General features: G+C 44.4%; 1 protein-coding gene across 1 annotated transcript in view; it reads right to left on the bottom strand.

The window, feature by feature from the left end:
- LOC124268095 (alpha-2-macroglobulin-like) overlaps positions 1-13,776 on the bottom strand; it is a 42,281-nt gene that overhangs the window by 10,068 nt on the left and 18,437 nt on the right. Inside the window, 17 exon segments of the mRNA XM_046703113.1 lie at positions 455-542; positions 1,369-1,496; positions 1,979-2,191; positions 3,107-3,306; positions 4,799-4,958; positions 5,117-5,275; positions 5,493-5,656; positions 6,146-6,322; positions 6,663-6,758; positions 7,580-7,628; positions 7,944-8,042; positions 8,276-8,422; positions 8,949-9,177; positions 10,852-10,936; positions 11,625-11,796; positions 12,570-12,652; positions 13,508-13,631. Of these exon segments, the coding sequence (XP_046559069.1) occupies positions 455-542; positions 1,369-1,496; positions 1,979-2,191; positions 3,107-3,306; positions 4,799-4,958; positions 5,117-5,275; positions 5,493-5,656; positions 6,146-6,322; positions 6,663-6,758; positions 7,580-7,628; positions 7,944-8,042; positions 8,276-8,422; positions 8,949-9,177; positions 10,852-10,936; positions 11,625-11,796; positions 12,570-12,652; positions 13,508-13,631 (2,373 nt within the window).

Genomic DNA, 13,776 nt, shown 5'->3' with positions numbered 1-13,776 from the left:
TTAAAGGCGCCGACAGTACTTTATGATATGATAAAGTACACATTTTGCATTACGTCACACTGTATTGACGTCAAAACGCCATTCTAACCTCGTAATGAAAACGTACCCTTGGTAACCTACGTCATGATGTATGTCAGTTGCCAAAGTCAAGTACAGTTCATACAGTACAACTAGCTCCCCGTTTCTTGGTTTGCATTCACTCGGCTACCATTACTGGTGGAAGAATTATGTGCCCTCGTACTTATAATAGTTCAGGGCAAAAGTGTACTTTATTACATTATAACATGGGGGATAGATCGAACTGTGTTTCTTCAGTAAATGGCAGTGAGGTAACCCATTGGTTCCACTCACAAGAACTGGTCATAGATGATCCAGATGGGGAGTGCAGGTTGTTACTACAGTAATGTTTAACTGCACAGTGAAATATATACAGTGCCGACTACAACCAGCCTACCTTCTCCAGAGAATCTCCATCAACCAGCCAGCCGGTCACCATCTTGGCGTTGACAATGGCCATCCCTGAACTTCCATTCTTCACAAACCTGTACACAAAGTAGGCATTGTCAGGACAGCCGTGAAACAAGTCACCCATGTATTATTGCCGTGAAAGGGAAGGAGATATGTATGTTATGGTGTCAGAAAATACCGTTTCACAATTTGTCTCAGGTAGGGAGTATTACAGAGAAACGTACTGATGGAGATTTTCCACCAACATGGTCTTCAAATCAGTGGTGTGTACAAATACATAGTGCCAATTCAGAAAGCGTCTGGTCTGACATACGTTGTATTTGGCCTTTATGTCATGTGTAAAGGACAAAGTCCAGTACCTTCTGGGTTAAGCCACATCTCAAGGGGAGACAACTTATCGCCAGCACACAAGGAGAGCGAAGAAATTCAGCCAGACACCGTGGCTTCCAAATGCATGCAAGTCCGACAAGCGGTAGTCTCGAGTGTTCCAATTCCAGACCCAAACATTCTATCTCACGGTCCCTACCTCAAACACCGCAAGGCCCTACTAGAGCTGTGAAAAAACACATTCCCTACCCCACCTAACACTACATACCACTACCACAGGCTCTAAACAAGGCTGTGCTGTGTAGCTTCTGTGGAAACCGTCGTTCCCTCCTCCAACTAACACCCCCTATCACAACCAACACAAGGCCCAAAGAACTCTATGCAGTTGCTGTTCCCTCTGCCAACTAACGCCCCCTATCACAACCAACACATGGCCCTAAGAACTCTATACAGTTGCTGTTCCCTCTGCCAACTAACGCCCCCTATCACAACTAACACATGGTCCTATTAACTCAATACAGTTGTTGTTCACCCTCTACCTCCCTACCACAAACGACACAAGGCCCTACTAACGCTGTGCATATGTTGATTGTCCTGCGTCCACAGTCTGGTTTCACTGGGTCTGGAGGCTGCACCGTGGCGTTCAGGGTGAAGGGTTGGTCCACCTTGTCAAGGTCGTATGTGTTGTAGCGAACTGTGGCCTAACAAAGACAAATATATCTCACGTCACCATATGTCAGGTTTCATGGTGGCTATGTGGCTTAACCTGAATCTTCAACACGATTGGATCTTCTCTGGTGGTTCCCAGGTTATTACCCGTGAAGATCCTGGTTAGAATTGGCCTTCAGCAACCCATGCTTGTCGTAAGAGGCGACTAACGGGATCGGGTGGTCAGGCTCGCTGACTTGGTTGACACATGAAATCGTATCCCAATTGCGTAGACCCATGCTGTTGATCACTGGATTGTCTGGTCCAAACTCGATTATTTAGACACCGTCGCCATATAGCTGGAATATTGCATAGTGCGGCGTTAAATAACCAACCAACCAACCAATGTTATGAATGGCTAAATGGTCAGGTCTAAACGGCGACAAATCAGAACAGAAATGTGTTTCTTAGCTCTTAGTTGCCCCATTAGGAAGTCTTTAGTTCTAAAGATGGACCTTATTGGAGTTCCACTTACCTGGAAGAGAGCACAGCCAGTGCCCACACCATTCAGGGTGATCTCATTGGGCACCTTCAGCGGCTCTGTCTGCATCACCATGCTGTTGGACCCTGACACGATGAAGTTCTTGTAGACATCCTTCCCTTGCATGGTCAGAGACATCTTCAGTTTGTCTCCAATGGATGCAAGTTTGGCAAACTTAGAAAGAGCATCCAAAGCCACTACGGTGTCCTGGCAAGACAAAGGAGAGATATATCTCTCTCGTAGTAATACTCTATATAATTTCTTTTGAAATAACTAATATACTAACATCGAGATATAAACGACCTTTAATGCTGAATACATTGACAAACCGCGAATCATACCTCGCCCTTAAGACTCGGGACATAAACATGTCCGCCAACCTACAGGGCCCGAAGGATCAGTAGAGAACGTATTTATTTGACTCCACATCTAAGTATATAGCATGTCTTGGTCCGAATCGCTAAGAATACCACAGTTAGTTGTTTAAACACTTCATTAAGAGATGACATGAACCAAATCTGATAGATCTGTTTCATACGGAAAACACTGTAGAGAATCCGGAGAATTGCGTCTTTCATAATCAGTGGTGACACAAAATGCTGTTGCTATGTTGTGAAGGTAATGCTCGGCAATTATGTGTTGAACATAAAACGTGCATTTTACATCTTGGCGGTGTATAGTGAAAATAGCATTATGGTTTTCAGATAACCAGAATCCGACCTTCATGAGTAAACTGAGATAGGTAATCCGTACTACCACGTACTACCAGTGAGAGTTCCGGTATGAGACCAGTGCAACGAACAGGAACATTCCGTGTACAAAGCATCATCAGATTCTTGAACGAAATCTCGGGGCTATAAACGTCTTGGCAAACGGCGCTCCACCGACCATGTGTGCCCCAAACACAATATTATACACGGTAAATGAATGTCGCTGTATCGTTATGTAAGTAAGTTATAGCTAAAGTCATTCGCAACCAATGTTATTCACTTGAGCTCAATCGACAGATCCTGCTTGAAAGTGCACTTCAATGTTCATCTTTTTGTCAAAAGTAACTAATTCGTGATAAATAACAGAATTCTACGACACGAGCTTACACTTATGTATGTATATACAACTGACCTGAGTGGAGGCGAATCCTCCCTGAGGGTTCCTCTGTTTCTGCAGCCACTTGACGATCTTCAGGCTGGACTCCAGGTCGTCCTCCTCCAGGTAGGCCAGCAGGGCGTAGGCCGTCGTCTCCACGTTCAGCGCGGAAGCGCGGTAGTAGTAGCTCCGCTGTCGGTTGGCGTCCTTCCTCGTCTCCCAGTGCATCAAGGAACCTGTGGAACAGTGTGTGAGGATGTGAGATAGACGTCTTACCAACCATCACGGCATGCAGTGAGAGCATTAGTCAAACAACTGTTACATGGAGATACACTAGCCATTGGATCAGGAAAAGCTGAAATTTCTCACAATACACACAGAAAAATGAAGGTTCTTGCACACCGATACAATACCTATCTCGTCGCTACAGACCAATTCTTTCTTTAGCCATTTACCTTAAACTGTCGATCCATGTGAGGAAACCACACAGACAAGTGTAGCTGATTTCTCGATCTCGAAAACGGACATAATCGGGGACGTCCGAATTCAAATATATACAGTTGCTGAGTTATATATGTTGGTGGATAGTTTACTTCTTATAGCAGTTCTGACCCCTTGGGTGTACTATGTAACTCGTTACATGTGTTCGGAATCGATATGGAAAGGATATGAAATCGAATTGTTCTCGAAAGCTGGCATCAAATTGCTCAAGAACCTAAATCATCCCACATGTTGGTTGTGTGCACGTAACCCGACCTGCTGTGTAAGCAGCCTCAGGTCTTCAGACAGAGAGGTATCTTATAGTAGAGGTGGTGTTAGACTGGAATGGAAGTGGCGTGAAACCGTGTAAACCAAATATATACTATCCAAAAATGAAACGCATAGTTATTTGTATTTTAAAAATCTGTTAATTACCTATTGTGTTCAAACAATCGTTAAAATATGAAAAAGAAGTGTTGATAACATGATTTTACACAATTATACAAGTCAAACATCCACTTTACCTGAAAATGTTCACTTGATTTTGATGAGATTTTTACAAAGATTAATAAGGCATCGCCACAACGCAACAGAAATCACATTCCAGTTGAAATTGTGCAGCAAAGAGCATGCACTGTCTGGCTATAAAAATCCAGATTACTTTCGGAAATCGGCATTTGTTTTGAAAGAGTTTCAAGGTCAAATCACTACGCCACGTCTTGACGCTGCGACACGGAACATCCCCATTGAAAGCATGCACGCTGGAGATTAGCAATCTTCTGTTACCAGGCGTCTGAATGTTAGTCTGAGCACGATATCACGGATTACAGCTCGCTACAACCAAACAGGTATAACAAATGACCGTCCCCGTACAGGCAGACCGTACAGGTGAGAACACAGCAGCCAGGAGGCCTGGACTTTGGAGGATATCCGGTCAAACTCTACAGAACAGGCTGAGAGAGACTGGACTGAGTGTCAGGAGACCCGGCGTCAAGACCGTGCTACGTCGTCGCCATCGCGCTCATCGTCTTCGTTAACTAAAATTATCCACTTGTTTGTATAGACATGTAAAAAATCATGTACTAAATTTGTGGACAAGTTATATACGTTAAATATACAACATTTTCGCAACAGATTTCTGGGTTATGCGTTTCTTTTTTGGAATAGTATATAACACTACAGGATATAGACGCAAGCTGGGGGGTTATTAGAACATGGTGATGATGTCTCCTACATAAATATATGTACCATTAATGATAGCACTCGTGTGAAGGCCTCTCTGTACGTTGACGTGAATTCGACTGTTGGCGTCCTGGAGCGACGTGGCGTAGGCAGCAGCGGCCATGGTGTAGACGTCGGTGATGGGCTGCGCAGCGATGCAGTTGATGGCGTTCAGAATCGCACGATCCTAGAAATATTTCGAAAGGGAAACCTAAATGTGTTATCATAGCACAAACATTGTGCTAATAATGATCATCTCACGTTTTCAACGCGTCCCAACATCACTAGCACGGGAGCATTTCATTATAATGTTGGCACTTTAACTGAAAAAGTATCAGGACATACCTCTTTGGGGGTACCAGCGGTGATGAGAGCACCAATCACGAAGGCCGTCAATGTCACGTTACTGTTGGCGCCGTCGACACCTCCTCGCATGGAGGAGTGAATAACGCGGCCGACCTCATTGAAACATCCGTTGGACTTCTGCTTCCTTTTCAGCCACAGCTATCAAAATACAAACATATACAACACGAGTGCCATTACATGAGTTTTTCCTTTAGAGGAAACTTACTATTTTGTGTTCAACTAATGGGTTTGTATGACATTCCATGTATCAATTATGGTCAATTATGAAATGATGTCGAGATGTTAAAAAGCTCTGTTACTTGTAAGGCTGCACTAGGGAAAGCAGACTTAGCGTGACACCAGTGCTTCTCCTCACCCTCGCCCTTCTGAGGACGTTCTGGTCGATCTCCAGGAAAGGCTGGGCCTCGGTGAAGGACTTGATGACGAAGGCGGTGAGCCACGTGCTGCCGCTACTGTCGGAGTTGCCGAATGCGCTAAAGGATCCGTCGTCACGCATGTAGTTCAGCTCCCGTTGGTAGCCTACACAAAACAAAGGGAAACGTGGCTGAATTCAAAAGGTGTTTTCACATTAATAAGACGTTCCGAAAAGAACTGAATGTGCTCGCACTCCAGTTGAAATGAGTATAAATAGAAAGCGTGAATTGGTTTACAAAGTCCACACACACTGTTCACTGAACAACATAGAAGGTTTTGTCTCAGTGGGAACAGTGTTTGGACGTTGTCTTGATGCTCTTATTCAGCCCTGGAGTAACCGAGTACTACAGCTGGCTGTAATGACTATACCTATAAATGAGGACCATAGTGGCCCTTAGTTGTGCCAGGATCCGCTGATTACGGCTTGTAATTCCAATTTCGTCCTGATTATTACCAGTGCCTGATCTTGTGCCTGTCACCAAAGTGGCAAACACACGCCGTGATTAAAACACAATATTGTTGGAAGCGCCACTAAAGCCAATCTACCCAGGCATCCTATAGTATGTTTTACACTGATCTGAATCTAGTATTTACCACTTCCGAGGTACTTGTCTATGGTGGCCGATATCTCCTCTGTCAGCTGATTGGTGGCTTTCAGGTATCTCATGATGAACACGTTCGGGGCAAAGTTGATCATGTTCTGTTCTCCGCAGCCGTAGGGAACCCGGAGGAGGTCGCCGATGTTGCTGAAACTGGGCCCCATCAGGTCACCTGGATGTGAGATAAATGTAACTGTAGCTGGTGATCGTCTTAACTTGTCAAAGTGAACTAAACTCAGTACCATGTAGGCTCAAGTGTTTCGAATCACTTCTATAATATGTAGGTTGAAAGTCACGTTTCTCTCAAGGGTACATTCTTGATACCATCTGGTCTGTATAGTACAAGTGTAATAAAATGTCATATCCATCAACAATCTGAGGAACAATCACTGTACATTGCAAACTCATTTTAAAAAATAGACTATGAATAACATGAAATGAATCTCCGATGACAAATTTGAATCTAACTTTATTGGAACCGTTAGGTGATGTAAACTGTAAACTTCCCTCACCAATCACGCTGATCACCCCTCTTCCGGAGTCGGGCACTACTGCTTCGTCCGCGGGGAGGGGCAGGTCGATGGAGTCAAAGAATTCTGTTCCTGTTTCTAAAAACAAGGGAAGACAACTCAGTCACAGACCGCAATGTGCCATTCATCTCGTGCTACCACTGATCCGTCCGTTATAAGGTCATCCAAAAAGGAGGCAAAGCCGATCAGACACGCACACACGCATGCTCACACACCACTACCCTTACAGTCCATAATTTACACACAAGCCAACTCCATGGTACTGAAGGTGCACTACTGACATACCTGTTGGTGTACTATTGACGTACCTGAACACGTCATGTTATGGGTGTACTATTGACGTACCTGAACACGTCATGTTATGGGTGTACTATTGACGTACCTGAACACGTCATGTTGTTGTGGGTGTACTATTGACGTACCTAAAGAGGTCATGTTGTTGTGGATGTACTGTTGACGTACCTAAAGAGGTCATATTGTTGTGGGTGTACTATTGACGTACCTGAACACGTCATGTTATGGGTGTACTATTGACGTACCTGAACACGTCATGTTGTTGTGGGTGTACTATTGACGTACCTGAACACGTCATGTTGTTGTGGGTGTACTATTGACGTACCTGAACACGTCATGTTGTTGTGGGTGTACTATTGACGTACCTGAACACGTCATGTTATGGGTGTACTATTGACGTACCTGAACACGTCATGTTGTTGTGGGTGTACTATTGACGTACCTGAACACGTCATGTTGTTATGGGTGTACTATTGACGTACCTGAACACGTCATGTTGTTGTGGGTGTACTATTGACGTACCTATGGGTGTACTATTGCCGTACCTTAACACGTCATGTTGATGTGGGTGTACTATTGACGTAACCGTACATATACAGACGTACCTGAACACGCCATAGTGCTGTAGGTGTATTCCTTCTCATCGCCTTCTGGCTGTAATGGACAATAATATCACATTTGCGTGCCCTCACAATATACATGTATTCACTAACATTCTTGTTTATATGATAATCAAATGAATATATTGAGCACACTATGTTTCTGATGCTTCCTGAGTTCCTCCTACACTGGCTAGACATCTGTGTATTTGTAGTTATGTGATATTGTCTTGTTCAAGGTCTGCAGTGGGTGAAGAACGTTAGCAAGGTCGATGACTACACGCTACTGCGCCGCTGACAGTTAATACCGAGATTCTAGACCGGCACATTAACTGAAGAATTATACATGCAACAATTGGTCACCACTCACTTCCACGAGGAGTTGTCTGACCACGGCGTCCTTGACTCCGATTGCCTCCCCTGTAGCCGTGACCTTCGGACACTGCGAATCCCCGGGAATCGACTTGGCCTAAATATAGTGGAACGTTAACCAAGTTATGATAAATATATGTTAAATTGTCTCTTGATATTTATTGAATTCAAATATACTTATTTGTACAATTAATGGGGAAAGGTAAATTTGCTAATGTTGCTTTAAAATGAGTTTCATGTGGAGCTCCATTAATTCAGAAACGGAACTTGGAGGCGTATGGTAACGAGCGCCATGTCCACAGAAGTAAATAATACAAATATCGTAATCACCTGTGCCGTGATGTTGATGTGACCGAGACTTTTCGGAATGATAACAAAGTCATGACGTTTTGCCTCGTTTCCACATATGCACATCCAGGTGACTCGCTCAGGGTTCAAGAGGTCAAATTCTATCGAATCGTTCAACCGCAGTTCAATCTGAAATGGCATGACAAGTAACCAGTAAGATTAGAGATCCCGGCACTGTTGTCCATTTCTGTTGCCCGTACAGTACGATCGACACAGGTTTCTGTGTGCTGACATTATTGCACAGCCGTTGCACCATCAAAGTATATTTATCAGAAATATTATTAACAGTCATTCAGTTTAATAGGATCGTAAAACATAATGAAATACGTAAATGCATATCCAGGAGAACGTATGTAAAAGACAGTGAATGATAAGGTTATTTTGGGTCATCTAAAACTTATTTAAATTACAAAATCAAGGTTGGTAACGAGTGAAACGGGAAAATGAAAACGACCGTGACCCAAGGGGAATAATCACCACATGCTGCATAGGCTACTTCTCCTGTTATAAAAAACCCAGTCAGAACTGAATATTTTCCTAGGTGATGGTAGTAGAACGAGTACCCCATGTGTATGAGAAGTATCTACCTGCATATTTTACACATGCTTCCATTAGAAATGCGTATGTTTTGGGACAGAACAACGTTTGTACCCACCTCAATACATTCTGTGAGGTAGTTGAAGACGGTGACGGTGAGAGGGATGTATTCTCCCCTGACGGCGGCGTAAGGGAGGGTGAAGGAGACGAAGAACGGCTGGAAAGCTGTCACAGACGCCGACTCAGACACGCCCACACCGACATCCGACTTGGCACAGACAGTGCTACCTACCCACTCCGTAATGCTCCCGGGAAGAGTCTTATTCAGTTCCAGTTTTCCAGAGTCACTGGTCAGGATAACAATGAGATCAGCTTGACGCAATACACAATGGACAGAATGTCTCCAAACAGGTACACTGTACGTGATTACAATGTTACAGTTTGTCTCGACACGATCACTGAACAGTGATCAACCTAAAAACTAGATCCCCTAGGTATGTGCTACCTTGCGATCCCCAGTAGCTACCTACCTACCTAACCAGTGACCAACCTTTAGACTAGGAAACCCCACCGGGGTGCTACCTGGAGACCCCAGGATCCCCAGTAGCTACATACCTACCTGCCTACCTACCTAATGACCAACTTCTAGCCCAGTAAACCCCACCGGGGTGCTACCTGGAGACCCCAGGATCCCCAGTAGCTACATACCTACCTGCCTACCTACCTAATGATCAACCTTTAGACTAGGAAACCCCACCGGGGTGCTACATGGAGACCCCAGGATCCCCAGTAGCTACATACCTACCTGCCTACCTACCTAATGATCAACCTTTAGACTAGGAAACCCCACCGGGGTGCTACCTGGAGACCCCAGGATCCCCAGTAGCTACATACCTACTTATCTGCCTGCCTACCTACCTAATGATCAACCTTTAGACTAGGAAACCCCACCGGGGTGCTACCTGGAGACCCCAGGATCCCCAGTAGCTACATACCTACTTATCTGCCTGCCTACCTACCTAATGATCAACCTTTAGACTAGGAAACCCCACCGGGGTGCTACCTGGAGACCCCAGGATCCCCAGTAGCTACATACCTACTTATCTGCCTGCCTACCTACCCAGTGATCAACCTTTAGACTAGGAAACCCCACCAGGGTGCTACCTGGAGACCCCCTGATCCCCAGTAGCTACATACCTTCTTACCTGCCTGCCTACCTACCTAATGATCAACCTTTAGACTAGGAAACCCCACCGGGATGCTACCTGGAGACCCCAGGATCCCCAGTAGCTACATACCTACCTGCCTACCTACCCAATGACCAACCTTTAGACTAGGAAACCCAATCGGGGTAATACCTGGAGACCCCAGGATCCCCAGTAGCTACATACCTACTTACTTACCTGCCTACCTACCGAATGACCAACCTTTAGACTAGGAAACCCCACCGGGTTGCTATCTGGAGACCCTAGGATCCCCAGTAGCTACGTATCTGCCTGCCTACCTACCCAGTGACCAACCCTTAGACCAGGAAACCCCACCGGGTGTACCTGGAGACCTCAGGATCCCCAGTAGCTACATACTTACTTACCTGCCTACCTACCTGCCCAATAATCAACCTTTAGACCAGGAAACCCCATCAGGGTGCTACTAGTAAAAGATCCTCACTGGCGTCCTATGTACCCAATGATCTCCCAATAGCACAAGATCCCCACTGGCATCCTACCTACCCAATGATCTCCCAATAGCACAAGATCCTCACTGCCGTCCTACCTACCCAATGATCTCCCAATAGCACAAGATCCTCACTGGCGTCCTACCTACCCAATGATCTCCCAATAGCACAAGATCCTCAAGATGCTCACTGGCGTCCTACCTACCCAATGATCTCCCAAGGGCACAAGATCCTCACTGGCGTCCTACCTACCCAATGATCTCCCAATAGCACAAGATCCCCACTGGCGTCCTACATACCCAATGATCTCCCTATAACCCAAGATCCCCACTGGCGTCCTACCTACCCAATGATCTCCAGGTCCCACAGCCAGGTCTCGGGGAAGAACTGTCTCAATGCTACTGTCTTTTTCTTTGAGTCTGCAGCTTCTTCTGGAAAATGAAAATACAATTGCCTTATACGAAATTGGGTACAATTGACACACATACTATCTCTTCTTCTGGACATAATTATATCTAACAAAACGCTCCAATAATGTATGCTACAATATTAAAATATGCGCCAGCGTATGGTCCGAACTTCGCAGTTCTGACAGGACGACTCGTCAAATGCACGAGGTACCCTGTACTCAGGAATGACGTGTGCTGGTAACAATCACTATCAGTGAATGCAGACTTTGTGATCACCCTATCCTATTTTTGTCAGCTTCTAAACTAAAACCTAAAACTGAGGACGTGATGTGATCTGGAATCTCAATGGGAGCCTACTCCATAACGACCTCGTGCTAAATGTTTGAAGAGAGCAGCAGCACTGGACACATGACTGTGTTTTCTCCTCCAGGAATAATGTACACTACATATATTTTGAATGTTCCGCAGGTAATTGAACGCTTGCTGAAAATAGCCCCTTTACTCAATAAAATATCGAAAATTCAAGGACAAAGAGTTTGCATCCTAAACGTTATATTATGTTTAAATATTAAATGTATATGTGAAATGTTTTAAAACATAACATACTTGGACTTATTGTGATGTTTGCAAATGTTCGATTAAACAAATTCATTATTAGACAGATGTTATGGATGCCGTGACGAGCTACCGTTATTGTCTCCCCGCTCACCCTCTTCAACGTCGTCAGCACTGTCATCATCACCTGACCCCGCAAATCCGGGGCCATCCGACTGCCACTCGTCGTCCACAGACCTCCGGCCCCGGTAGTACCTGAATGAGTGTTCCTTCCTACACGGCCTCGAGTCCAGCGTCAGAGGACCAACTGTACTCAGTGACGATACCTGGGGAACACCAACATGGTTATACCTGAACACGCTCGTTGTGTGTTGTGATCAGTCACAAACATCCAGACTTCATAATCAGTCCCCAAACACATGATTCAGAAACACACATTAATCACGCGCGTATTGTCCAACAACATCTGTCCACGCTTCCAAAAACCCCTAGTCTTCTTCGTGTGTTCTTAACACTTCAGCTTCGCTCTTTACCAAATTTATCTATTTGTTCTATTCAAACCTTACCAACATTTACCGATATCCACAGAATATTCTTTACCAACATTTACCGGTAGACACAGAATATTCTTTACCAACATTTACCGGTATCCACAGAATATTCTTTGCCAACATTTACCGGTAACCACAGAATGTTCTTTACCAATATTAAAAGGTAACCACAGAATATTCTTTACCAATATTTACCGGTATCCACAGAATATTCTTTACCAACATTTACCGGTATCTACAGAATATTCTTTACCAACATTTACTGAGTCACTGGATTGTAGTTTGTAATCATCACCTAATGAATTCCATAGTTCCACAATATTTGTTCTAAGATTATTTTGGGGCGATGGGGTAGCCTAGTGGTTAAGGCGTTCACTCGTCACGCCGAAGACCCGGGTTCGATTCCCCACATGGGTACAATGTGTGAAGCCCATTTCTGGTGTCCCCTGCCGTGATATTGCTGGAATATTGCTAAAAGCGGCGTAAAACCATACTCACTCAAGTTATGTTTTCTCAAGTATGTTGAACCGATTCATGAATCCACTCACCAGGAACGCCATGTTCGAGTCGACATAATCTGTTATGTACTTGTATGTACTCCTGGCTGTGTAGTAGGAGTAATGCGGTATGGCTGAAACAATAACAGTGAAATAGTGGATATATAGGTGCCTGGAAGCGTTCGCATTTCGACATATTTAGTTGTATAGATATAGTGGTGGAAATACTGTAGTTCCATTTCCAGTCACTAACATTCTAACTCTATTTGTAAGGCCTGTAAACAACGTCTGTGTTCTAAACCAATGTAGTGAGAAGACAAGATTCGTCTTGAGTCACAGACTTGCTGACACTTAATTTTCTCTTGACGTTCGAAGTGTAAGAAAAATAGGTTTTGTTAGTTGTTCGGTTTGTTGTTTGACGCCGCACTGTGCAATATTCCAGCTATATGGCGTAGGTCTGTAAATAATCGAGTATCGACCAGACACCCCAGTGATCAACAGCATGAGCATCGACCTATGCAGTTGGGATATGATGAGAAAAACAGGAAACTAAATGTCTGATTATGATGTTTAAAGGTTTCCAGTATGGTGACAGATATCCCAAATCGAAGCCCTCATGTCACACATCGCTATAGGCATCCATGAAGAATAATAACTATATATTTCGTTATGTATTACTAAGCATATAGTGACGTCTCCATTGTTCACTCTGCGAGCTGCGATCTAGATGTTTAGTGAACACATGTCTGTTTGATATGACTACGACCCCACCGTGAGTCTCTCTGCAAGATGTGTAAGGGCTTGGACGTGTCCTATTCATATAGGGGCGGATAACTGGCCTGGTGATTATTGTGTCATCTTATATCGTCGAAGGCCCAAGTTTGACTCCCTGCGTGTACGACGTGCAGCATTGTGGAGCCGTTGGTAATAAGTTCAATTTTAACGAAAACGACAATTATCAAAATAAGATTTGTTTCTTGAATGGTCACCTATTTCATCGGAGTTGGAGAGACCAGTTCTCTTCAGCCATTCAATGCAATATTGCGTGACTGCATCCTCGCTGATGAATTGCTTGGTGGGGTCAGCGTTGTAGCGTTCCAGGGGTGAGAACAGCTGGCAATACAATACGTCGTTACACACCAAACAGAGGTGAAAGTTCATACAAGGTTAAACTTTTGACCATGACGATTTATCAACTTGGCTCACCTGACAATATTACTCATTCAAATTAAAGGGTTTGGTTCAGACAAACAGAAGG

Source organism: Haliotis rubra, unplaced genomic scaffold (assembly GCF_003918875.1).
Source record: "Haliotis rubra isolate DU_JTF1 unplaced genomic scaffold, ASM391887v1 Scf136, whole genome shotgun sequence".
In the NCBI taxonomy this organism is placed as follows: Eukaryota; Metazoa; Mollusca; class Gastropoda; order Lepetellida; family Haliotidae; genus Haliotis; species Haliotis rubra.
This window is presented reverse-complemented; position numbering and strand designations above follow the sequence as displayed.